This window comes from Phyllobates terribilis, unplaced genomic scaffold (assembly GCF_046119375.1).
Source record: "Phyllobates terribilis strain yellow unplaced genomic scaffold, ASM4611937v1 Scaffold_3__8_contigs__length_932513732, whole genome shotgun sequence".
Classification (NCBI taxonomy): Eukaryota; Metazoa; Chordata; class Amphibia; order Anura; family Dendrobatidae; genus Phyllobates; species Phyllobates terribilis.
Genome location: NW_027362763.1, coordinates 760,772,086 through 760,799,551, shown reverse-complemented (window position 1 = coordinate 760,799,551; position 27,466 = coordinate 760,772,086). Strand labels below are relative to the sequence as shown.

General features: G+C 45.9%; 1 protein-coding gene across 1 annotated transcript in view; it reads left to right on the top strand.

Moving 5' to 3' along the window:
* NDUFAF5 (NADH:ubiquinone oxidoreductase complex assembly factor 5) overlaps positions 1-22,205 on the top strand; it is a 44,370-nt gene extending 22,165 nt beyond the window's left edge. Inside the window, exons 8-11 of the mRNA XM_073672209.1 lie at positions 8,951-9,011; positions 16,400-16,483; positions 19,789-19,871; positions 22,036-22,205. Of these exons, the coding sequence (XP_073528310.1) occupies positions 8,951-9,011; positions 16,400-16,483; positions 19,789-19,871; positions 22,036-22,131 (324 nt within the window). The 3' untranslated portion in view covers positions 22,132-22,205. The remainder of the gene's footprint in view (positions 1-8,950; positions 9,012-16,399; positions 16,484-19,788; positions 19,872-22,035) is intronic.
* The last annotated feature ends 5,261 nt before the right edge of the window (positions 22,206-27,466 follow it).

Below are 27,466 nucleotides of genomic sequence, written 5' to 3'. Positions count from 1 at the left end.
TTCACTCTCCTCCCCAGGTAAGGATCAGCAGTCTCCTGAAAGAAATACGTGGGTCAGTATAGAGTTGTGGTCCTAAATCTCTGTAACGGGTCTGGGAGGCGGAACCTCTGAGCTACTATACAAGGGGGCGGTCCTTGTAAGGGAGCGGGTGGCGACCAGGGAAGACGGGCAGGCAGTCACAGCAGGTGACCGGGACAGTCTCTGAGTGAACGGGCTGGAGGTCACGGCAAGTGACCGGGGCAGTCTCTGGATGAACGGGCAGGAGGTCACGGCAAGTGACCGGGGCAGTCTCTGGGTAAAGGGTAGGTACGACCTGTGATGGCAGAGCCTCCAGGTAGGCTAGCAGGCAGATGGTAGATGTGTGCTCCCAGGTGAGCAAGCGAGAGTCTCTGGAATGGCAGGTGGTCACAGCACGTGACGGCAGAGCCTCCAGGTAGACTAGCAGGCAGGTAACAGGTGTGCGCTCCCAGGTGAGCGGGCAGGAGTCTCTGGAATGGCAGGTGGTCACAGCACGTGACGGCGGAGCCTCCAGGTAGGCTAGCAGGCAGGTAGCAGATGTGCGCTCCCAGGTGAGCAGGCAAGCTGGTCCATAGACAGACTGACAGGAGTCGGTAGGCAGACCGTCGGACCTCAGGCTAGCAGGCAGGTAGCAGAGGAGCGCTCCCAGGTGAGCGGGCAAGCTGGTCCTTAGACAGACTGACAGGAGTCGGTAGGCAGACCGTCGGACCTCAGGCTAGCAGGCAGGTAAGCAGAATATCAGGCAGGAATCTGGCAGGTAACTGGCAACGGGACCTGAGGGCTGAAGCAGAGTAGTGAACAGTGCAACAACATTGCTCGGGCACCTCCATTTTGGAGGAGGTGCCTTATATATGGTGAAGTCCTCCGGCCATTGGCCGGGGACTCCTTAGGACGCCGCGCGCGGCCCCTTTAAGAGGGAGGGAGCGCGCGCGCGCGCCCTAAGCACAGTGGCCGGGAAGGGGCGCGCGCTGCCAGCAGAGCGGGAGGAGGACGCCGGGCTCGGAGCAGAGGGGTGAGGGGAACAGCGTCCCTGCCTAGCAGAGGGCAGGGACGCCGGCGCTACAGTACCCCCCCCCCTTTAGGCCCCCCTTTTTTAGGCCAGAGAGAAATTTAGCTAGGATGAGAGGGGCATGGATGTTCTCCCGGGGCTCCCACGTTCTCTCTTCAGGACCAAACCCCTTCCAGTCTACTAGAAAAAGGTCTTCCCTCTTACCCTTTTGGTGGCCAGAATGTTCTCTACCTCAAATTCGTTTTCAGCGGAAACCGGAGCAGGAGGCGTACCTGTAGACTTGGAAAAAGAGTTAAGTACCACAGGTTTGAGGAGAGATACATGGAAGGAGTTAGGGATCCGCAAGTTGGCCGGGAGTTTCAATTTATAGGCCACCGGGTTGATCTGACTGATGACCTCCAGAGGACCGATGAACCGAGGCCCTAACTTATAGGAAGGAATCTTGAGCCGGACATACTTGGACGAGAGCCAGACCTTATCCCCTGGACGGAATTGAGGAGGATCCAGACGTTTTTTGTCAGCATGTCTTTTCATACGCTCGGATGACAGAAGGAGTGCGGATCGGGTACTCTCCCATATGGAGGAAAATTTGTTAACAAGAGATTCCGCAGCCGGATTGTCCACCGAGGTGGAGACGGGAAATGGGATCCGAGGATGCTGACCGAAGACAACAAAAAACGGGGACTTGGAGGAAGATTCGCTCTCGTGATTGTTGTAAGAAAATTCGGCCCATGGCAGGAGATCCACCCAGTCTGAATGGTGGGCATTAACGAAGTGCCGGAGGTAACTGGTCAGGTTCTGATTGATCCGCTCCACTTGACCATTAGACTGTGGGTGGTAAGCGGAGGAGAAGTCCAGGGTGACGTCTAGCAGTTTACAAGTGGCTCTCCAGAAGCGTGAGGTGAACTGTACCCCACGATCCGACACGATGTGGAGAGGCAGACCATGGAGACGGAAGATGTGGCGGATAAAGTCTTTAGCCAGCTCGGGTGCAGATGGGAGGCCTGGCAGGGGAACGAAATGAGCCATCTTGGAAAAGCGGTCAGCGACCACCCAAATGACCGTACAACCGGCAGAGACGGGGAGATCAGTTATAAAGTCCATTGCTATATGCTGCCAGGGGGCAGCAGGTACTGGGAGCGGAAGGAGGCGACCGGCTGGCAAATGTCTCGGAACCTTGTTGCGGGCGCAGGACACACAGGCAGAAGCAAAGTCTATTACGTCCTTGTGCAGGGTAGGCCACCAGTAGTGCCGGGTAATAAGCTGGAGGGTCTTTTTCTGACCGGCGTGGCCAGCTAGTTTAGACGAGTGACCCCAGTGTAGGATCTTCTCCCGATCAGGTACTGATACGAACGTCTTACCGGGAGGGAGACTATTTAGACTCACGGGAGCCACCTGCATTACTCTGGCGGGATCGATGATGTGTTTCGGTTCCTCCTCGAGATCAGACACCAGAAAGGATCGGGACAAGGCGTCCGCCTTGATGTTTTTGTCAGCCGGGCGAAAATGAAGAATAAAATCAAAACGAGCAAAAAACAAGGACCACCGAGCTTGGCGCGGGTTAAGTCTCTGGGCATGCTGGAGGTAAGCCAAGTTCTTGTGGTCAGTGTAAATTATTACCGGGTGAAGAGCCCCTTCGAGCAGGTAACGCCACTCCTCCAATGCCAGCTTGATGGCCAATAACTCTCGATCTCCTATGGAATAGTTGCGCTCAGAAGAGGAGAAGAGTTTGGAGAAGAAGCCACAAGTTACCATTCTCCCGGAAGATGATTTTTGGGTAAGTACCGCTCCGGCTCCAGAGGAGGAGGCGTCAACTTCCAGGAAGAACTGCTTGTTGCCATCTGGGCGATGCAGCACCGGAGCGGAAGAGAAGGCCTGTTTTAAGGAAAGAAAGGCCTCCTCTGCTTCGGGCGGCCACTCGCTGGGATTAGTGCCCTTACGGGTGAGCGCGGAAATTGGGGCAGTCCGGGAAGAAAAGTGCGGTATGAAGAGGCGGTAGTAGTTGGCGAAGCCCAGGAACCGCTGAATGGCCTTCAACCCCTCCGGTCGGGGCCATTTCTTGATGGCAGACAGTTTCTCTGGATCCATTCGAAGGCCGGTCTGAGAAATAATGTAGCCCAAAAACGGAAGCGAGGTCTGCTCAAACAGGCACATCTCATATTTAGCGAAGAGGTGATTCTGCCTGAGCCTGAGCAGGACCTGACGAACGTCTCTCCGGTGAGTCTGGAGATCCGGAGAGAAGACCAAGATGTCGTCCAGGTACACCACTACGCAGGAGTAGAGAAGGTCCCGGAAGATGTCATTGACCAACTCTTGAAAGACGGCAGGAGCGTTACAGAGACCAAAGGGCATTACCAGATATTCATAGTGGCCGTCCCGGGTGTTGAATGCAGTCTTCCATTCATCCCCTTGACGGATACGGACCAGGTTGTACGCCCCACGGAGGTCCAGTTTGGTGAAGATTCTAGCCCCCCTCAGACGATCAAATAATTCTGGAATGAGCGGAAGGGGGTACTTATTCTTCACCGTGATCTGGTTAAGGCCTCTATAGTCTATTCAGGGACGGAGAGAGCCGTCCTTATTTTTTACGAAAAAGAAGCCTGCTCCCGCCGGGGAGGTAGATTTCCGGATGAATCCCCTGGCCAAATTCTCCTCAATATATTCGGACATCGACTGGGTCTCAGCAGCGGACAATGGGTAAATACGCCCACGGGGAGGCGTAGTACCAGGTAACAGGTCGATAGGACAGTCGTATGGTCTATGAGGGGGTAATGTCTCTGCCTCCTTTTTATTAAAGACATCAGCAAATGACCAATAGGGAATCGGAAGTCCAGGTAGATTAGTTGGGGGTAGGAGAAGGACGGGCGGGATGAACAGGAACCAAACAAGTCTTATGACAGTCCTGTCCCCAGCGAAGGACTTCTCCGGTCTGCCAGTCAAGCACGGGTGCATGTCTCTGGAGCCAAGGTAGACCTAGTAAGAGGGCGTGAGAGAGTCCAGGCAGAACATGAAAAGAGATGCTCTCAGAATGCAGCATTCCCACCTGCAGAGTTACGGATTCGGTGATGAGTTGGATGGGACGTGGTAAGAGGCCCCCATCCACAGCAGCGACAGATAATGGTATAGCCAGAGGTTTGGTGGGAATGCGGTATTTTTCTACCAGGGCCTGTGAAATAAGATTCCCGGCCGCTCCAGAGTCAAGTTGGGCTAGTTCGAAATAACGATTCTCCCCGCAGATAATTGAGACTGACAGCAGCAGGGATGGAGAGGATTTATTCTTGTCTAGGTCGACCTCTCTGAGCGAACCTAGACACAGGCGTTTCCCGACCTCTCCGGGCAGGTACGGATCCGGTGCTCCTTACTGCCACAGTAGAAGCAGCTCCCCTCGGTACGGCGTAAGTCCTGACGGGTTTTGACCATCTTGGTCTGGTCGACCTGCATAGCCTCAGGAGAGTGTACCTGGGGAGAAACGGAGGGAGTGACGGATTTCTGAAAAGTAGGAGCTAGACGTGGAAACCTCCTCTCACGGGTGACTTCTTTGGCACGCTCCTGGAACCGTAGGTCAATCCGGGTGGCAAGAGTTATTAGGTCATCGAGAGTGGTAGGAATGTCTCGACCGGCAAGTTCATCTTTAATACGGCCGGACAGACCCTCCCAGAAGACAGATACCAGAGCGTCGTTATCCCAGGCCAGCTCCGAGGCAAGGGTACGGAACCGTATGGCATATTGGCCCACGGTGAGACTTCCCTGACGGAGGCGTAGCAGAGATGATGCGGATGAGGTCTTCCGTCCAGGTTCGTCGAAGACTTTCCGGAAAGCCGTGAGAAAGGCAGGCAAGTCGGACACCAGGGGGTCTCCTCTCTCCCATAGAGGATTTAGCCAGGCCAGGGCCTCCCCGGTGAGATGGGACATGATGAAGGCAATTTTGGCCCGGTCGCAGTTAAACTGGTGGGACAGGAGTTCAAAGTGCAGGGTGCACTGATTTATAAAGCCCCGAGCCTGAGCGGAGTCGCCTCCGAAGCGAGGAGGTGCAGAAAGCCGGGGTCCGGGGTAGGATACCATAGTATTGGTGGGCAGCGGAGCTGCCGGATTGCGAGTCATGGCTCTGGCGGTGGTTGCTGGTGGAGCAGTCAGAGTGTCCAGGCGAGTATTGACATTCCGCAGGTGACCCAGGATGGACTCCTGTTGGGACCTCTGACGGGACAGTTCATGACACAGGTCCGAGAGTGAGGGAGCTTGGGTGCCACCGGGTTCCATGGCCCGAGCAAACTGTAACGGGTCTGGGAGGCGGAACCTCTGAGCTACTATACAAGGGGGCGGTCCTTGTAAGGGAGCGGGTGGCGACCAGGGAAGACGGGCAGGCAGTCACAGCAGGTGACCGGGACAGTCTCTGAGTGAACGGGCTGGAGGTCACGGCAAGTGACCGGGGCAGTCTCTGGATGAACGGGCAGGAGGTCACGGCAAGTGACCGGGGCAGTCTCTGGGTAAAGGGTAGGTACGACCTGTGATGGCAGAGCCTCCAGGTAGGCTAGCAGGCAGATGGTAGATGTGTGCTCCCAGGTGAGCAAGCGAGAGTCTCTGGAATGGCAGGTGGTCACAGCACGTGACGGCAGAGCCTCCAGGTAGACTAGCAGGCAGGTAACAGGTGTGCGCTCCCAGGTGAGCGGGCAGGAGTCTCTGGAATGGCAGGTGGTCACAGCACGTGACGGCGGAGCCTCCAGGTAGGCTAGCAGGCAGGTAGCAGATGTGCGCTCCCAGGTGAGCGGGCAAGCTGGTCCATAGACAGACTGACAGGAGTCGGTAGGCAGACCGTCGGACCTCAGGCTAGCAGGCAGGTAGCAGAGGAGCGCTCCCAGGTGAGCGGGCAAGCTGGTCCTTAGACAGACTGACAGGAGTCGGTAGGCAGACCGTCGGACCTCAGGCTAGCAGGCAGGTAAGCAGAATATCAGGCAGGAATCAGACAGCAAACTGGCAGGAATCTGGCAGGTAACTGGCAACGGGACCTGAGGGCTGAAGCAGAGTAGTGAACAGTGCAACAACATTGCTCGGGCACCTCCATTTTGGAGGAGGTGCCTTATATATGGTGAAGTCCTCCGGCCATTGGCCGGGGACTCCTTAGGACGGCGCGCGCGGCCCCTTTAAGAGGGAGGGAGCGCGCGCCCTAAGCACAGTGGCCGGGAAGGAGCGCGCGCTGCCAGCAGAGCGGGAGGAGGACGTCGGGCTCGGAGCAGAGGGGTGAGGGGAACAGCGTCCCTGCCTAGCAGAGGGCAGGGACGCCGGCGCTACAATCTCTATCCACTAATGCCTGTTTCAGAGGAAAATTTCATTGATAATTGATTTTAAAATGTAATTGTAATGTGTCACATTCTCAACTTTGTTGTAGCCAAAGTCTAAGAAGGTGCTTTCAGACACACCCAGAAAGCAAAAAATCTAGCAATGTGAACTGAGGTCTAAGATGGTACACATGCAAGAAATAAGAGCATGTTCACACTAGCAAAAAGATGCAAAACCTACAAAAGACAAAAAATATATCACATACCCTACCATCATTATATATAAATGTAAAGCAAAGTTGCATATGAAATATAGGGTACTTAGTGAACTATTTTTGATCAAAAAAAGTATACAAGCCGTCCCACCAGCGAAAGCAAATATAAGTTCTTGCTGCAATAAAGAAAGTTTCCAGGGATTTTTTTTTTTTTTTTTTTTTTAAAAGGGATTTAAAAAAAAGTTAAAGAAGTGATACTCTCGTTCACTTAGTCCTAGCAGCTCCCATTCTGATACTTAACTGGTCCCCGCTAGTCTCTTCCTGATCCTGTGTTGACCCACTGAAAAGAAAAAGGAAAAAAAAATTGGAAATGTCTGCTAGGACCCTGACTCACTGGCTGGGGTGTGTCGCCAGTGCGGCAAGTGCAGGCAAAAGACAGAGAAACAGGACGGAGTGATCACTGAAGGTGGAAGTGATTCTCCAAAAGGACAAGATAATCCCAAAAGGCTTGTAAAGTAGTTGCATTCTGGCAGTGCAAAAGATTAGTTGGAATTAAGGCATGCAATTCGGAATGGAATCTGTGCCATCTCAAAAGTGCTGTATGGCCGCTTCTTGAGTCAACATAGACCATACATGTTAAACTCTGGCCGTGGGTTTTATTTGGCCTGCGACACCAGAACCACCACCCCTATGTGGAGCCATAATACTGTATGGAGGACGGTGTGGTGCCCATAGTATTGTATGGAGGACTGTGTGGTGCCCATAGTATTGTATGGAGGACTGTGTGGTGCCCATTATACTATATACTGGTTGGCCCTCTACTTTGTCTCAAGTTTTACATTTCGGGCCTCTGTGAGTTTGACATCCCTGACATACACGTAGGTCAATTTGTCTATTGCAATTTTAATTGTTGCACTTGATCCTGGAAGAATTGCACCTGAGATTTTTTGTAGAAGGGTTATATTTCCTTAAAAGCATTTCTTCATTGTTCATCTTCTTACATTTAGGCTTCAGCTGAAACACATGGTGAATTGTGAATGCATCTGCGAATGAAAATGGACTGCAGAAGGGTGAAGTCTCATGAAGACAGCCCTGTCAATATGTCCTGTTAATATGGACATCATAGAAAGGAGTACCCCATTTGGGTCCCTGCTTTGTTAAAAAAAAAAAAAAAAAAAAAAAAAGTGAAAAAAACAAAACTCCTATTGTCAATTGCCAGTATGTAATACTACTTCTACCCATCAGTAGCCATTATGGGGAAAATGCATGGCCAAAGCAAACACTTCTGTGCTGTAAAGGCCCTGTCACACATAAGGAGATCGCTAGCGAGATCGTTATTGCGTCACGGTTTTGGGATCGCTGGGGAGATGTCAAACATGCAGAACTTTCCAACGATCTCGGCCGCCCCAGCGATCTAACCAACGATCTCGGTGGTCGTTGGGACACTTTCACACAGCAGGTATTTCAACGATCCACACCTTGATAGGGACTGTACTGTATCAGAAAGGCGTGCATAAAATTGCTTTTCCGCGCCCCCCTCATCTCCAGTTGGTGGACGCTACTGCATTCAGATTGGGTGGCCTTGGTTTAACACTGCGTCTCCGGTCAGATGGGATCTCTACTGCGTCTTCATTAAAAATGAAAACTCATTTGAGACCCCAAACAATACCTACCTCGCTAAAGATGCCTGATTTCTTCAAAGTGGAGTCACAGCCGGAGAACGCTGGTGGGATCTGAAAAAACAAGGACGCAGTAGTGACCACCAATCGGGGACGAGGAGCGCAGAAAAGTCCAATTTATGCACGCCTACATGTCTCAGTTCTGAATCGCTAACGAGGTCGTTGATAAGGTGTCAAATACAGCGATGCACACTGCCCAGCGGGAGCGCAACGACCCAGGAATGGTCCAGGAAGCTTTGTAACGATCAGCGATCTCACAGCAGGGGCCTGATCGTTGCTACCTGTCAGACATAACGAGATCGCTAGCGAGATCGCTATTGCGTCACCAAAATCGTGACTCATTAGCGATCTCGCTAGCGATCTCGTTATGTGTGACGGGGCCTTAAGAACTTTTTTTTGATCAGTAGGCATGAAGACAAAGTGACTGATTTCCACCCCAAGCCCCCCCTCCTCTCTTTCATTGCTGTGAATGGAATGGTTTATCGAGGATCTCTGGCCAGGCATGTGTTTTATGGCTGCTAGATTCCGTCTGATCTTTGCCATTCATTATACTGTAGTTATTGATGACATACCTATTAAGTTATATTACCCTCTGCCACTAGTTATCTCTTTAACCCCAGCACCAAATCCAAACCTCATGAAAACGGCGCACCCTGTGATATATGAGCTGTTATAATGAAAATGATAAGAAGCTGTATTAATTCATTCACAGTTTTATTGTCTTGTGTGCACGTGGTCATATTTCTCTCTGCGCAGGATACAGATGAAATCCAGGTTCACTACCCTGGGATGTTTGAGCTGATGAAAGATTTACAAGGTAAGTACGCATTTTGTTTTATTTTATAGGATTTAAAGGTTTATTTTAAGGTTAATGTAGTAGTTAAGAAATTATATGGCAGAAAAATGATAAACTTGCTTAAATTGCACATTGAGTGTAGTGACAGTACAAAGTTGCTGTGGTTTACCGTTGTATTGTATATATGTAGTTTTTGCACAATTTTGTACCATCGCCAACACCTTGTAAGGTCAGTCATAACAAGCAGAAGTAATGTTCTGAGCCAGTATGTTTGGGATTGTCCAGCGAGGCAATACTTTGTTTCTTTTTATAACCTGTCTGAGCTCTTTCAAATGAAGAAAAAGAAAAAAGTGATTTTTTTATTTTTTTATTATCCCAATCGATATTCCTCTTTTATCAATCGGGGTTGCCAACCATACAGAAATTCCTGAATTATTTGTCAAAATAGGGCACTTTTTTGCCTTGTCAAAAAAAAAAAAAAAAATGTTGATACATCCGTGATTTTTTTTATTATTTTTAAGCTGGAGAGACTTGTACAGATATTTATGGCTGTAATTATAATGTTACAGTTCACAGTAAATGCAGCTGATGTCTTCACATAGAATGTATGGTCTGTATATATATATATATATATATATATATATATATATATATATATAGATCACATATATATATATATATATATTATATATATATATATTATATATATATATATCATATATATATATATATCATATATATATATATATATGATATATATATATATATCATATATATATATATATGATATATATATATATATCATATATATCTATCTCACTTATAATTGTAATGATTTATTATGGTCTTCTAATGTGTCCGTAAAACATGTTGGCTGTCCGTGATTTTGGAGAAGTCTGATTCTGGAGGCACCGCCGGTAGTCCAGTGGGGGCTCATGCGGATGTGATCGGCGGAGACCCCTTTTCCCCATGAGTGGTGTGCCCTGATGATGAACGTACTGGGGACACGTGAACGGGAAGTGGTCAAGTTCACTTCTGGGGGATCCGGATGATGCATCACGGTGGGGGGGTGGGGTTTGTAGCTGGTCCCTCATTCAAAATGCAGTCTGACGGCAGTAAGAGCGCGTTTGCTCCGGCTCGCCTTCCGGTGTATGATAGAGGAACAGCAGCATCATCAGCATCAGTGTGGGCGCAGTGGTGGCAGTCGCTCTAGTGGAAGAAGTAACAATAGGGATAGCCAGAAGAGTTGGTCTTGAATCCACAGCCTCCAGAGGGGAACAGTCTTGTGACCTGGTCCAGCCTCCGAATCCGGTACCCTTAAGTAACAGCAGGTGGTGAGTGATCTTTGTGAATGTTGACCTTGTTAATGCTACCCCTTTGCTTGTTATTTGTTACTAGGAAAGGCCTAAGAAAGTTTAGCGCAAAACGCAAAAATAGGGAATGTGCGCTTTGTAGAACCCCGCTACCGCTTGACTGGCAGAAAAAGCTCTGTTCAGCATGCATTCAAAAGACCATTTGTGAAGAAACCCCCAATTTCGCTATGAATTTGAAGTCCAGACAGAGGTTGAAGATTCCCTTAAATCCCTTATTAAGGAGAGTGCCAAAAAAGGGAAGAAGGGCTCTAGGAAATTCGCCTTCTGATTTAAGGGATTCATCCGAATCAGAAGACAATGTGAATCTGACTCCTCCTCCAATAGCGGCACGATGGGGTAGACCATGCTTCCCCATTGAGGATACAGATAGGTTGTTAAGGCGATAAGGACCACCACCCCTAAACCAATAGAGGTCGTCAAGTTTGGAGCAGAGAAAGAGGCGCTCATTTCCACTAATGAGAAAATTCAAAGACTCATCAAAAAGGAATGGAAAAGGCCAGAGAGGAGAGGCGCTTTACCGTCCTCTTCTAAAAGGAAGTACCCCTTTGAGGAAGGAGAAACGGCGTTATGTGACAACCCCAAAAATAGATGTCGCGGTAGCCAAATCTTCTAAAAGGTCTTCCTTATCGTTCAAATACATGAATATCCTGAAGGACCCGTTTAGATAGGAAGGCAGATGGGCACTTGACATACCTGGGAGGCCTTGGCTAGTGCCTTGAAACCAGCTGTAGCAGAGACTTGTACAGGCAGGTCTTTGATGATCTGGTTAAAGCATCTGGAAAATTCGTTAAGAGATAATGTCCCAAGGGAAAAGGTTTTTACCAACTTACCTTAATGCAGGGTGCAGCAGCCTTTCTTGGCGATGTCTCAGCAGACTCTGTAAGACTGACGGCCAGATCAGCAGGTCTCTTTAACGCTGATCGGAGGGCGTTACAGCTGAAGTGCTGGCTGGGGGATATTCAGTCCAAAACTAAGTTATGTTCTGTTCCCTGTGATGGGCAATTACTCTTTGGCCAGTTCAGCTAGATGACATCCTGGAGAAGGCTGGAGATAAGAGAAAAGGGTTTCCCAATTTTTCTATCCCAGAATACAAAAAGAGGTCCTTTCGGGAAAAAAAAGATACGGTAGAGGAAGATCTCCCAGAGATCAAGGAAGATGGGAAGATAAAATGAGGAAAAATCCAGGTCTCATGGATTTTCTTCCCTATGACGCCATTGCCATTAGGTAGGGGGAAAGCTTTCCCTCTTTCTCCCGGCCTGGAGAAAAATATTATCCAGTAACTTGATGCTAGGGTTAATGGAAGCAGGCCTGAAGCTAGAATTCCACTCTGTCCCTCAGCAAACCTTCATGATAACATCTGCCAGAAAGTCATGCGAGGAACAGTCTATTCCAGAAGCAAGTTCTTTTGGAAGTTCCGGTAGAAGGCAGGGGATTTTATCCCCCCTGTGAGGAGCTGGCCACTTACTAAAGATTAGTAATGCACGTAGAGTGGAGTCCACGGCTCTAAGGGATGTAGACTTTTTTCAGCACGGAGCACCGGTTCTGTCGATCTTATTATTGTATTTTACTAGTGATTTGCTTGTTATGCTTTATTAGAGATTTGCTTGCTGTGATTTATTAGTGATTGTTTGCTCATCAGTTCAGCCTCAGGAATTAATGCTTCCATTCAGTGACAGTAAGCATACATAAGGCCAGACTCAAGATTGGTAATCAATGAAAGCAATCATTCCATTGTTTCCCAGCCACCAGCCCATTTGTGTGGATGGGGACAGTAGACACAGAGCCGTCACCACAGGTGCTCTCGCATGCAGACCCAGATGAAGAGCTGCTGGAATATTCTTCATTCTTTCAGCTAAAAGCAAATGTTTATGGGGGGTGGGTGTGAATATTTCTGCCCACTCAGGGGGCTGATCTCAGGGAGGGAGGAAAAGAAGCCACATGTTTAGTCAAGGAGTTGGTGGAATGATGTCGAAGGGAATTGATCTAGGCTGAGGTCCTGGATCCCAGGTATGGATGGCTCATGGAGTTTAGAGATTGGTTGCCGACTGGGCTGGATAAACGGGCTACAGTTGTGAGATCTGTCGTCTGAATTTGAACTTTCTTAAGGACTATTGCTACTGTATACTGTGCTTCTATCATTCCTCGTCTGGAGGAGCGTGGAACGTGAATACAGACTATACTGACTGGAGATACGAAATCTGTGGGCCAACCAAAAGTTGGGAGACGGTGAGTATCGTCTGGTACAAAGGCAGTGGAACTACCGCCCCAGGGAGGGGATCTTGTGGACTAGAGGCAATGTATTTTGGCCATTTACCTGGAGTTGTTGTAAAACCTTGGATGTAAGGAATAAAATATTATTGCATCGTTAACCTGCCTAGGTGATTATTACAACCCACAACCTCAGATCTTCACACACCCCTTTTCTTGATTTATAAAAAAAAAAAAAAAAAAAAAAAAAAGACGGTACCTTCAGGACCATCATCAATTTGAAGAATCTAAACAGATTCTTAGTAGATTGACCTATTCAAGATGGAATCAATAATGACTTATATAAAACTTCTGTTTCCTGATTGCTACATGATTGTACGAGACCTGAAATATGCGTACTACCATGTTCCGATACATGGGGATCATTAAGAATTTCTGAGGGTGGCTTTATTTATAGGCGGAAAACTGAAGCATTTCCAGTTCAAGGCCTTGCCCTTCAGTCTATTCATTGCTCCAAGGGTGTAAACCAAAATCATAATACAGCCGCTGGCAAAAATTATGGAATCACCGGGCTCGGAGGATGTTCATTCAGTTGTTTAATGTTGTTGAAAAAAAGCAGATCACAGACATGGCACAAAACTAAAGTCATTTCAAATGGCAACTTTAGGGCTTTAAGAAACACTAAAAGAAATCAAGAAAAAAAAGGTGGTACTCAGTAAGGGTAATTTTTTTTCAAACCAAGCAGAGGGAAAAAAATTATGGAATCACTCAATTCTGAAGAAAAAATTATGGAATTGCCCTGTAAATTTTCATTTCCAAAACTAACACCTGCATAAAATTAGATCTGCTCGTTAGTCTGCATCTAAAAAGAGTGATCACACCTTGGGGAGCTGTTGCACCAAGTGGACTAACATGAATCATGGCTCCAACACGAGAGATGTCAATTGAAACAAATGAAAGGATTATCAAACTCTTAAAATAAGGTAAATCATCACGCAATGTTGCAAAAGATGTTGGTTGTTTAGTCAGCTGTGTCTAAAATCTGGACCAAATACAAACAACATGGGAAGGTTGTTAAAGGCAAACATACTAGTAGACCAAGGAAGACATCAAAGCGTCAAGACTGGAAACTTAAAGCAATATGTCTCCAAAACAGGAAATGCACAATAAAACAAATGAGGAACGAATGGGAGGAAGCTGGAGTTAATGTCTGTGAACGAACTGTAAGAAACCGCCTAAAGGAAATGGGATTTACATACAGAAAAGCTAAACAAAAGCCATCATTAACACCTAAACAGAAAAAAACAATGTAACAATGGGCTAAGGAAAAGCAATCGTGGACTGTGGATGACTGGATTAAAGTCATATTCAGTGATGAATCGCGAATCTGCATTGGGCAAGGTGATGATGCTGGAACTTTTGTTTGGTGCCAAACTTTTGTTTGTTTTTCATGATTCCATAATTTTTTCCTCAGAATTGAGTGATTCCATAATTTTTTCCCTCTGCTTGGACTGAAAAAAATTACCCTTACTGTTACCACATTTTTTTTTTTCTTGATTTCTTTTAGTGTTTCTTAAAGCCATAAAGTTGCCATTTGAAATGACTTTAGTTTTGTGCCATGTCTGTAATCTGATTTTTTTCAACAACATTAAACAGCCCGCTGATTCCATAATTTTTGCCAGGGGTTGTAGAAATAGCGCATCTTTGGGAACAGGTCACTCTGATTATTCCCTGTCTGGACAATTTCCTGATTGTGAGAAGATTGGTGGAACATTGCAGTTCCCAACTAGCAAGAGTCAGAACCATCTCGGAGGAGCTAGGTTGGTTGAGGAATATAGGAAAATCAAAACCATTAAAAACGCAGTCCTTTTCTAGGTCTTATATTGGACTTGGCAAGTCAGATTTGTTTCCTCTGCGAGGAGAAGACCAAAGTGACGTCCCTGGTATCGGCCACAGTGAACAGGCCTGCTATGATGCTCAGGAAGGCGATTGTCTTTGGGGACTTTAACCTCATGTGTTCTTGCAGTGTCATGGGCCCAATTGCATACCAAACCACTACGATGGGAGGTATTGTTGGGCCAAAAAAAAAAATGGCTAGGTGTTTAAAAGGAAACCTAAATCTTTCTTCGGTAACTACAAACTCTCTCTTATGGTGGATAAGCATAAAAAATCTGTCAGCAGGGATCCCATGGGTGTATCAGATCAGCGACCTCATAACTACAGATGCAAGCACATCTGAGAGATCATGTAGTCCAGGGTGCTTGGTCAGAACACTGGAGAAGAAGTTCATCCAACATGAGTTAACTAATAGCAGTAAAAAAAAAAAGCATTAGAAAATTTCCTTTTCTTCAGGTCCGACCTATTAGCATCCCATCGTACAATTGGGTAATGGTTGCGTATATCAATCATCAAGGGGGAACAATATCCCGCTCGTTGATGGAAACAGCTGGGAATCAGCAAGTTCAGGAGAAAAGGTTGTATGGAGAAGTTCCATTCTTAGAATTACTCCAGAAAGAAGTAGAGCTTGGGTTATGTACCAGCCGCCCTTTGGATTTGCATGATTGTAACTTAGCAGCTAATAGATGGGTAACTAAATTCATTAAGTCCTGTGAGCCAGATCAGCATGTGGAAAAAAAAAATGCTGATCTGCACTGCCACATAGAAAAATATTAGTCAGAGTGCTATCCAATAAAACATCGGATAGCACTCGTCTGATGTGTATGCTCGTGTGAGCGAGCCCTTACTCTGCAACTAACAAATTCTTTGCCTCAATTTTGAAGTGTAACCGCAAAGCTTATTGACTGCTTATGTTTTTTTTTCTGTAGGCTAATTTGCCTCTTACTATCTTTCTTTTGTAGACAGGTCTCCCAGTTACTACTACTTACTCTCATGTACACCCTATCAGTTGTCACACTTTGTTAGCAGTATATATATTTTTTACTGTTTACCCACCATATGTTTTTTTTCTCTTGACTGTGTGTAATTATCTTATTTTTAAGGCTATTTGATGTATTTTTTGTTTGTGTCCGGACTGGTGGAAACCTCCAGCTATGGTTCGGGCCAAGGAACCACACACAAGTTCTGACCTGCATACAAATACATTGTGAAAATCAGGGGTGGACACAGACAGAAGAGGTTCCTCTGTCCAAGGACAGTATATGGGCCCTATGCAGTCCAGTTATGTGTTTGTGATAGAAGTTGCTTACTGCTTTGGAGGTAGAAATGGCCCCCTTAGCACTTAGGTCCCTGTCCACCCCCAGTCCAAAATTAATGTACAGATATTCAGAAAGGGGCTATTGCTAGAGCATTCGGACTTTCTTCTTCTATTACCTATCATGGTCTGGAGTGAATATCTGCCTTGAATAAAATGACTACAATGGTCTTCAAGCATGTGAAGCAGTCACAGTCGACAGCTATAAGAAAGGAAACCATGAAGTTGTCAGATCTTTTCTTATCAGTGTCTGTCAGTGAACATGGGGTGATTTCTCCTATTGTAATGCCCTAGCTAATCAGGGGCCCCGACATGCTCATTTCCAGTCCGGCATAGACATTCAAGAGCGGCTGTGCTCGCGGGGGAGCAGGTTCCAGTGGTAACTAATCCTTCTTTTTGCTTATACTGGCTTTACCTCTGTGACGTTTAAAAATATACAGGAGACCCTCTTTAAATGTTTTTGCTATTTCTTTGCACTTAGTGCTGATTGTTAGTTCTTCATGGTAGAAATGCTTTTTACGTTTCCATCTTTTACATAATTTTTCACTTTCTGGCCTACATAAAAAACAAAGCAGATGGGGAAGTTAAAGTCATTTGTATTCCTGTGTATGTTCTAGGTATGGGCGAGAGCAACTGTGCTTGGAACAGGAGATGCCTTCTGCACAGAGATTCAATGCTCGCAGCTGCGGCCATATATCAAGGTATCCTGCTGCCCTTGTACAATCCTTTTTGTTTAAAAATCTTTTATTCTTGGTTCTCCGCAGTTGCTGTAAGAAGCAGAGCACTCTGACTTTATGCTGTTTATTACTGCTTCAATGGTTTGAATCTTGTTTGTCTGTTTCCGAGTACTAAAAAGAACAACCTCTTCTATGGTTTTGTAAGAAATTCTATTTCCCTTGAGTAGCCTCTGTGAAGTACGCTATTTTTTTAATCTGCTCTTAGATGCAGTTTTAGGCCTAATTCACATGTCAGTTTTTCACTTGTGTGTTATATCTGTGTTTTTCAAAAAGATACACGTACTCAATATAATTTATGGGGCTGTCAATTTGTCTGATTATTTGCTGATTATGTGTAGATCATTTTATACATTCACTAACAGTCTTGATGGCTGGTTTATCTGGAAACCAATCGGTCTAGGTTTCATCTTCCTGTGATCCACTATATAAACGTTTTCCTAATGTACACTGTCACCTTTTCCACACCCCCCGCCCCATTGGCAAGCATGGTGGAAGAGTAGGTTTTCTCCTGCCAGATAACTGCTCCTTCACCCAAATCCCACTGCCACCCTCCGTTACTCTCTCCTCTTTTGAGGTGCACTGTGTGCGCATCTACTCACCCTCCAGCCTCCAACTGGCTGTCATTTACCGTCACCCAGGACCAGCCACCACCACCTTAGATCACTTCACCACCTGGCTACTTAATTTCCTTTCCGCTGACATCCCCACTATCATCATGGGTGACTTCAACATCCCCATTGAAACTTCCCTCTCAGCTGCCTCTAACCTTCTATCCCTCACTTCCTCCTTCGGCCTTACCCAATGGTCTTCCGCAGGCACTCACAAAGATGGCCACACTCTGGACCTAATCTTCACCCGCCTCCGTTCCCTATCTAACCTCTCTAACTCACCCCTCCCTCTTTCTGACCACAAGCTACTTACATTCTCTACCCTCTCCTCTCCAGGGCAACAATCCCCACTCCACAAACTTGCTTACCCTCGCAGAAATCTTAAACTCCTCCCTCTTTACAGACATCAGTTCCTTACATGATGCAGATGTTGCTGCTGCTTTATATAACACCACAACAGCTGCAGCTCTCAATTCTGTCGCCCCTCTCACACATACCAAAGCTCGCACAATCAAACCCTGTAACACCAGCCTAACCAAAGAACTGCGACGGGCCTCCAGGGTTGCTGAGCATAGATGGGAAAGGTCCCACTCCAATGAGCACTTCATCGCATTCAAACAGTCCCTCACTATCTTCAAGCCCTCACTACCTTCAAGTCCACACTCACTGCAGCAAAACAAACATGCTTCTCATCTCTCATATCCTCAGTCTCACAACCCTAAACAGCTATTTAACACTTTCAATTCTCTCCTTCGCCCCCAGCGCCTCCTCCCTCTCCTCTCAGCTGAAGACTTTGAGACTTTGCCTCATTCTTCAAGCAGAAGATTGACACCATCAGACAAAGCTTTTGCCTAAAATACCCCCAGCCCCTCCTCACACCTCCTCCAAAACCAGCTTCTCCACCATTACAGAAGATCAACTTTCCTCTTTACTCTCCAAATCACACCTCACCACTTGTGGGACTTGATTAGGTCAAGTTCACATCATCCCCAGCCTTACCACTATCTTCATCCCAACCCTAACCCACCTCTTCAACCTGTCACTAACAACTGATATCTTCCCCTCATGCTTCAAACATGCCTCGATCACACCCATCCTCAAAAAGCCCTCTCTTGACCCATCCTCTGACAAGCTATCGCCCCATCTCACTTCTCCCCTGTGCCTCAAAACTACTGGAACAACATGTCCACTTTGAACTATCCTCCCACCTCTCCTCCTGCTCTCTTTGACCGCCTCCAATCTGGCTTCCGACTGCACCATTCTACTGAAACTGCCCTGACTAAAGTCACCAACAACTTACTAACTGCCAAATCCAAGCGACACTACTCTGTCCTTCTCCTCCTAGACCTGTCATCTGCCTTTGACACAGTGGACCATTCTCTCTTAGTACAGGCTCTCTCCTCTCTCGGCATCACAGACTTGGCCCTATCTTGGATCTCTTCATACCTAACAGACAGGACATTCAGTGCCTCCCACTCACACCACCTCCTCATCTCGCCCCCTATCTGTCGGTGTCCCCCAAGGTTTAGTTCAAGGACCCCTGCTCTTCTCCATCTACACCTTTTTGGCCTGAGACAGCTCATAGAGTTTCACAGCTTTCAGTATCACCTCTATGGTGACAAACACAGATCTACCTCTCTGGACCCGATATCTCCTCCCTACCAACCAGAATCCTACAATGTCTGTCCGCTATCTCATCCTTCTGCTCTGCCAGATTTCTAAAACTTAACATGGATAAAACAGAATTCATAATCTTTCCACCTAACCAATCACCCCCCCCCATCTGACCTATCTATCAACGTCATTGGCTGCTCACTCTCCCCAGTCCCGCAAGCTCGCTACCTCGGGGTAACCCTGGACTCTGATCTCTCCTTCAAACCACATATCCAAGCCCTTTCCACTTCCCGCCCACTCCAATTCAAAAATATTTCCTGGATCTGCACATTCCTCAACCATGAATCTGCAGAAACACGCCCTCATCATCTCCCGCCTCAACTACTGTAACTTCCTGCTCTGTGGCCTCCCTTCCAACACTCTCGCACCCATCCAATCTATCCTAAACTCTGCTGCCCGACTAATCCACCTGTCCCTCCGCTATTCCCCGGCCTTTCCTTTCTGTCAATCCCTTCACTGGCTCCTCATTGCCCGAGACTGCAGTTCAAAACCTTAACCACGGCATACAAAGCCATCCACAACCTGTCTCCTCCATATATCTGTGACCTAGTCTCCCGGTACATACCTGCACACAACCTCTGATCCTCACAAGATCTCCTACTCTACTCCCCTCTTCTCTCCTCTTCCCACAATGACATAAAAGATTTCTCCCGTGCATCCCCCCTACTCTGGAATTCTCTAACCCAACACATCAGACTCTCGCCTACTGTGGAAACCTTCAAAAGGAACCAACAAGCCTACAACCTGCAGTAACCATCGCTCCACCATACCGCTGCACAACTAGCTCTCCCCTCGCCTACTTTATCCTCACCCATCCCCTGTAGATTGTGAGCCCTCGCGGGCAGGGTCCTCGCTCCTCCTGTACCAGTCGCTGTCCCGTTTTGTTAACAATCATTGTAATTGTTTTTGTCTGTATACCCCTTTTTCACATGTAAAGCGCCATGGAATAAATGGCACTATAATAATAATTATTTCCTTATTTTGCAGAGATGTATGGAGAGGAGGATGGCTCCGTACCTGCCACATTTCAGATCTACTATATGATTGGGTGGAAGCCTCATGAATCACAGGTAAACTGTTAAGATTAATACATACTCTCCCAGATTTATCTTAAATCTGCAGTTTTACAAATCCTGTGCAGTATATACACGGTCAGGATTCGCCTCTGCTTGCCGGTTTGAGTGGTCGTCACATGACCGCAAGTATGCGATTTTCAGTCATGCACCAACCAGTTTCAAACTTCCCTTTTTTTTTTTTTTTATTCATACGTGTAAAGCAGTAAGCGATTATTATTATTATTATTATTATTATTATTTTTTTTTTTTTTTTTTCTTTCTTTCTCCTTAGTCTGCTGGACCCATTTTTCATTCGTTCAATTTTTTTATTTTTTATTTAGTTATTTGACTTATATGGCGCCATCATATTCCACAGACCTTGTGGGCCCCGGTGGCGACAGCTATGACAATCCACATGTAGAGTGTGGGATGTGTGATGAAACCAGCGCAAAATCTTGGCCAACATACAAACTCTGCAGATGTTGTCCTTTGAATGCAGGACCCCCAGGGCTGCAAAGCACAAGTGATGACCACTGAGCCATAATCTGTTTTTTCTCTTATAAAGGAAAAAAAATTATTGGCTTCTCCTACAGACGGCACATGGATGACATCGGTGTGCTATCATTTCTTTATCGTTTTATGGGGCCATAACTTGCATTGACTAATTTGATCTGCAACATTGATCAAAGTAGGATTTGTCTACTTTTTGTTTTTTCTTTGTTGCAGACAGTTGGTGTAAAAAGCTCCATTCATTATAATGGGACTGTGACTTATCCATGAAAATAACAGAATAACCGATAATGCATGTACCAGGAAAACTGATATGCGAAACTGGCCTATCCGTCTGTATGGTACACACTGTTGGGATTTAATCAAGCTGCAGTGATTGCCGTAATTTCCCCAGGGTTGTAAAACGCTATTAGGCCACGGCCCCACTATCAGTATTTGGTCAGTATTTTTTCCTCAGGAGTGGGAGCCAAAATTAGGTGACGAACAATCAGAGAAAAGGTATAATAGAAACAAGTGCACCAATTCTGCATTTATCACCCACTCCTGTTTTTTTTCCTTCCACTCCTGAGAAAAAATACTGACCAAATACTGGTAATGGAGCCGTGGCCTTAAAGGGATTATCCCGGACTAAATTATTAACTAACAGGCAGGTAGTTACTAACTAGCCAGCAACTATCTGTTTATTGTATCCGGCTCAGAGTGGGCACCGACCTCTGCTGTCAGTGATTGTGTTGTTCCATGGCCAAAAATCAGCTCTTGTTCTTCTGCTTTGTCAATGGGGCGTTTGACAGCTGTTTTTCTGCAGTTCTACATCTGTGAGCCGGCTGTCAATCAGCATGACCTCAGCAGTTACACCCTGTCAACAGAGCAGAGTGGAAGAGCAACCACTGATCTGTTAACGGGACATCAGAAAAAGCCTCTGAATCACCGGCAGGAGCGATCACTGACTGCTCGGTGCCGGCAGAGGAGATCTGCTCTGGGCAGTTGGTTAGCAAGTACCTGCCTATTAGTTCTTAAGCCCACAGTAAAAAGTTAATAGAGTCCTGGATAACCCCTTTAACTGTATCTGTATCTGTATACAAGGGGCCTGGCGTATGATTGCATGCCTAAGACATGTCCATTCTCGACAATTGACTTCCTGCAAACATGTCTGCCAATGCAACAACAATGTTATATGTCTGCAGCATGATATTTTCCATAGCCATGCAAAGTTTCCTTAGCCTTTTTCATTCATTTTCGATGAGTAGCATTTTGCAGCCTACAAGTTGGTGGCTACTGCATCTCTACAAATGCAGATATTGTCTTCAGAAGTGGAAGACAAACTGCTGCAAAAGTTTAGAAAAACTGTGCCATTTTCATGAAGTGCATAAAATATTTCTTGCAAAATGATAACTATTTTCCCCAGTGTCCGTGTCTATCATTACTAGATCAACCTATAAATGAGTCCGGTTCCATCTTTCTATTTGTCACTATTATTTAACAACTGGAACATTTATAGCGTTTTATATTCAATGCATTCAGTGTTTTTCAGTCCACAAAACATTCTCGCTTCCATTACCTGTACAGCGTACAATGAGATTGTTCAATATAGCCCGAGTGCTCCGCAAGAAAATTACTAACAGACCTGAAACATTTTTCTCTCTCTCTCTCTCTCATTTTGTACTTTCAGGCAAAGCCAGCCAAGAGAGGCTCCGCCACAATGTCATTTGGAGAGCTCGGAAAAGTAAATGAAATTGTGTCGAAATCTAAAAATGATGACACCTAAACACCTGTCACTTTACACCACCGAATTGTCTGAGCAGAATCCCGGAGATGTGTTTTATAATAAATGTAAATAAATGATAGAGGTCGGGTGGATTTTTTCTTTTGTATAAATGTTCTGCAAAAAAATGGCTAAATGCCAAAAGGTAGCAATATACAGCTCTGCTTTCAGCCCTTTGTCATAAAAAGAAATGTCTTTTTTCTAACCTGGACATTTCCTTTAACCTGATAATGACCAAGCTCTGGGAATTGTTCCTGATTTTTATTCTTTTACCATTGAAACTTTAAAGGGAATCTGTCTCCATGTTTTGCTATGTAATCTGAGAGCAGCGTGATGTAGAGGCTGAGACCCTGATTCCAGCGATGTATCACTTGTTGATCTGCATGCTGTTGTTTTTATAAAATCACTGTTTTCTCTGCTACAGATGTAGCAGAGCTTGGAATGTGGAGCGCTGTGTAACCTCGCCACAACACTGATGGGCAGCTTTCTGTGTACACTGTATATTGATATAAATCAGTGGGGAGGTGGGTTACACAGAACAAGTTGACCAGTAGGCATGTGACACCTAGTCCTGCAGTGATTAAAATCAGTGTTTTATCACCAGGGGATTATTGAAAAAGATACACACACAGGCTATTAAGTGACACATTGTTGGAATCGGGCTCTCTGCCCTTACATCATACTGTTCTCAAATTACATAGCAAAAACCTGCTGATAGAGTCCCTTTAAAGTGCCAGATTAAAGCGTGTGCTCCTGCAATCTGGCAGGAACCGGTTGGGGCTCCGGCTGTCGGATGCAGTCTGAGACCTTAAGGAGAATACAAAAGTAATTTATTACGGCTTCTTTTGTTGTGATCGCTAGTAGAGATGAGCGTTGTTCTACTCGAACTGTTCGCCAATCTCAAATTCGAGCTGTTTTGGGCGGTGTTCGAGCCGGTCGGCGAACACGAACAATTTGAGAAAAATTCGGCTGTTCGAGGTTATGTTCGATAACTGTTCGTGCACCAAAATCATAACTGGATTTTTTCTCAGTAATGATGAAAATTAATGTTAATACGCAGTTTGAGTGTACAGCGGGGCGGGGGGAGGGGCAGGGGATGGATCTCTGCAGGAACAAAGAAGATCTCCATTTTTTTTTCTCTTTCCCGCATTTGCAGTGGGGAGGTGCAATCTGTCAGCCTATCAGCAGCGCACACACGGAGCGAAGTGCTTTTTTTCACACAAGCAAGGGCATGTGTGATTGGCAGTGTATGTCACATGTCCTTGCCCTATAAGACCAAGCCATTTTCCCCGTCGCCACCATTTTCTCACTGCTGCAGCTGCGTGTTAGACGGCACCGCTGTTGCTGTGTGCGCTATACCTTGTTAATTTCAAGCCAATTTTTGCACAAATATACAGATAGCTTGGGAGTAGGGAATAGTTGTGATTGCAGTCCTTTTAAGGACTAGGTTACAGCATTTCCTACGACTTTTATCAGGCAGGTCTGTGCTCTTAAATAGATAGATTGTGGGAGTAAAGACTAATTGTAATTGGAGTCCTTTTCAGGACTAGGTTACATCAGTTCCTATCAGTTTTTGCCAGGCAGGTCTGTGCCAGTGCTGTGCAAGTTTTTTTCACAGCATTTGGCTGAATCTAGCAAAGCTAATCCTTTTTGGCCTATTGCAGAGTGTGTTAGTCAGTGGAGTAGCCTATCTGTGTTGCAAGATATACCACCTGTGTATAGAATACCAATTTTTTTACTGCACCTAGTGAAGTAAAATCTTTTGGGCATAGCATCATTCTATTAGTCCATCTATACTGACCTCCATCAGGTTGCAAATTAAAAATAATTTTTTTCTGCATCTAGCTCTGAAAAAATATTTGGGCTTCTAGCAGTGTGTGGGACTTGGTCTATTAGTCCATCTATACTGACCTCCATCAGGTTGCAAATTAAAAATAATTTTTTTCTGCATCTAGCTCTGAAAAAATATTTGGGCTTCTAGCAGTGTGTGGGACTTGGTCTGTTAGTCCATCTATACTGACCTCCATCAGGTTGCAAATTAAAAATAATTTTTTTCTTCATTTATCTCTGAAAAAATATTTGGGCTTCTAGCAGCGTGTGGGACTTGTTTTATTAGTCCATCTATACTGACCTCCATCAGGTTGCAAATTAAAAATAATTTTTTTCTGCATCTAGCTCTGAAAAAATATTTGGGCTTCTAGCAGTGTGTGGGACTTGGTCTATTAGTCCATCTATACTGACCTCCATCAGGTTGCAAATTAAAAATAATTTTTTTCTGCATCTAGCCCAGCCAATAGTTTTGGCCTAATACCACAGTTTGGCCACTCAGCTCTGCTCGGTTACCATCCATTGTTTTTTTGTGCAAACAACTCCAGAGTTGTGAATTAGTTAACCACCAAAATGAGTGGAAAAAGGCCTGCTGCTGGTGGAAAGGGGAATAGGCGTATTGGGAAGGGGAAAAAAGGTTGTGTCCGTGGGGTAGGTGCAGAAGAAAGACCATCTTCCAGCCAAACTAAAATGTCTACTTCTTTTAGCGGACAATGTGATAAGATCCCTTTCTTACGGCCACGCCAATCGCTACAAATTCCAGATGAGGCACAAAAACAGCAGGTGCTTCAACGGATATCAAGTGCTCCTTTAAGTGGGCTCTCCTCCACATCAACTTCAACATCACAAATACTCCAGTCCTCAAAGGTGTCACCCAAATCGCACTTGCTTCCTCACAGCTCCCAAATCTCCAGCTGCCCATCTGAGTATGAGGTAGAACAGATGGTTGAGTCTGCAGAGCTGTTTACTCATACTATAGCCTGGGAATCAGAGGTCGACTCCAGCGCTTCTGTGAATCCAGACGAGGAAATGATCTGCACTGATGCCCAGAATCTTTATGAGTCGGATCCAGGACCAGACGCAGAAGGTTCTGACCATAATGTAGACCCTCATTCCCAAACTGTAACTCCTGTTGGTGGAGACAATGAGGAAGACGATGATAAGACTCAAATACCTGATTGGAGCGACAACTTTAGTTTTTTGTCAGGGCAGGAACAGGTTGGCTCTGAGGACGACGGGTGTGATAACGCACAGGGTGATGATGATGAGGTCGGAGATCCCACTTACTGTCAACCCACAGTCAGCCAAGAGATGAGGTCAGCAGAGGAGGTGGAGGAAGATGCTAGTGACGACGAGGTCAGGTTGCGCCTTCCTGGACAGAGACGTAGTATTGGAAGCACGTCAACAACTGCATCCTCAAACACAACTCTGCCTCTCACCACAAGTCGTGGTGGCTCTTCAGGTCGCATGGGTGCTAAGCCTTGCATAGCCTGGGCATTTTTTCAGATCGATAAAGATGACCCAACTCGTGTTATCTGTAACATTTGTCAGCAAAAGCTAAGTAGAGGCCAAAAAATACATAGTTTGAGTACTTCATGCATGAACCGGCACATGGACATGAAGCATAAGTTGCAGTGGGAAGCTCAGTGTGCTACAATGCGGCCTAGCCGGCCGGGCCAATCACCGTCTGCCATATCTTGTGCATCCGCGGCCTCTTCATCCTCTGTGACTGGGGGGACAGCAGTCACACCTGTTTTGGGGCGCAGACCTGCCACCTCTTTACCCGCAACAGCCAGCGTGATTGGCAGGTCATCATTTTCTTTGGAGGTGGTAACACCAGCTGGTGTTGAGCGCTGTCCGACATCGATAGCACCACCTTTGGATCAAGGCAACCTAACATGTCCGCCTGCATCTTCCTCACAGACCGGCAGTTTGCCGGGGACACCCTTATCAACCCCGTCTAAGCACAATAGCCAGCCCTCGGTCCCTCAGATGTGGACAAGTAAAAGACCATTTCCTCCTAGCCATGAGAAAGCTAAGAGGTTGAATTTCACCATCTGCAAGCTCTTGGCTACAGAAATGCTGCCTTTCCGCCTGGTGGACACAGAGGATTTTCGAGACCTTATGTCCGTCGCAGTGCCCCAGTACCAGATGCCCAGTCGGCACTACTTCTCAAAGAAAGGTGTGCCTGCGCTCCACCAGCATGTCGCACACAACATCACCGCTTCTTTGATAAACTCTGTGTGTGACAGGGTGCATTTCACCACAGACACTTGGACGAGTAGGCATGGACAGGGGCGTTACATGTCGCTGACTGGGCACTGGGTAACTATGGTGACAGCAGGACAAGGGGCTGCTGTCCAAGTCTTGCCGTCCCCACGAGTTGTGCGTCAATCCTCTTTATGTCAAAGTTCCTCCACTGCTTCTGCCTCCTCAACCTCCTCTCGGTCTTCCACCTGCACCCAAAGCCTGTCTGGTCATGCCACAAGCTTTATAACATCTGAAGAAAAAAAAAAAACAACAAAAAAAAAACAATAATACAAAAGTCCCCACGGTCTAAAAAAAATATCATAAAATACTTGCATATAACAATTCAAAACAAAAAGCCTACACATTAGGTATCCACGAAACCATAATAATTCATTTAGTGGGTTACACGAACCGTGAAAAGTATAAAGCAAAAAAAATCGAACCCCCTAATTTATTTATTTGTGACATAAAAAAAAAATTATAGAAATTATTGTACAGTAATTTATTTGTACAATGATGCTGAAATTAAAAAATAAAATTGTGTTGTCATTAAAGGGAATCTTGTCAGCAGGTTTTTGTTGTGTAGTCTGAGAGCATCATGATGTGGGGTCATAGAGCCTGATTTCAGTTGCCACTTGCTGCTTTGTATACTGTCATTTTGATGTAATCAGTTTTCTCTGCTGTAGATCTAGCAGAGCTCAGAATACTGAGCTGTGTATAACCACGCCCACATCACTGATTAGCAGCTTTCTGTCAATGTACAGAGTACACAGAGAGCTGCCAATCAGTGGAGTGGGCTGGGTTACACAGAGCAGTTGACTTGGAGGCACAAGACACCTAGTCCTGTAGTGATAATCTCCTGCTGATTAAAACACTGATTTTATTGAAACCACACAGCCCAATAAGTGACGCATCACTGGAATTAGGTTTTCAGCTCCTACACCGTGTTGCTCTCAGATTACAAAAACATATTTATTTATTTTTTTTTTTTTAACTTTTAAATGAGCAATATGGAAATCATGGATTGCTGTTCCTCAATGTGGTGATATATTACATTTGAACAAGAGCTAAATAATAACAATATATTTGGTAATATTTTATCTGCATTTAGAAAATGGGTTGTTTGGATGGTGCAACACCTATAAAGTCTAAGTAGGGTAACCGCTATAGGATGTCTGCGCATTCCTACTTGGCTTTCCATAGTGCTGGATGACTTTGTAAATGTGAGTAAGGCCACGGCCCCACTATCTGTGTTTGGTCA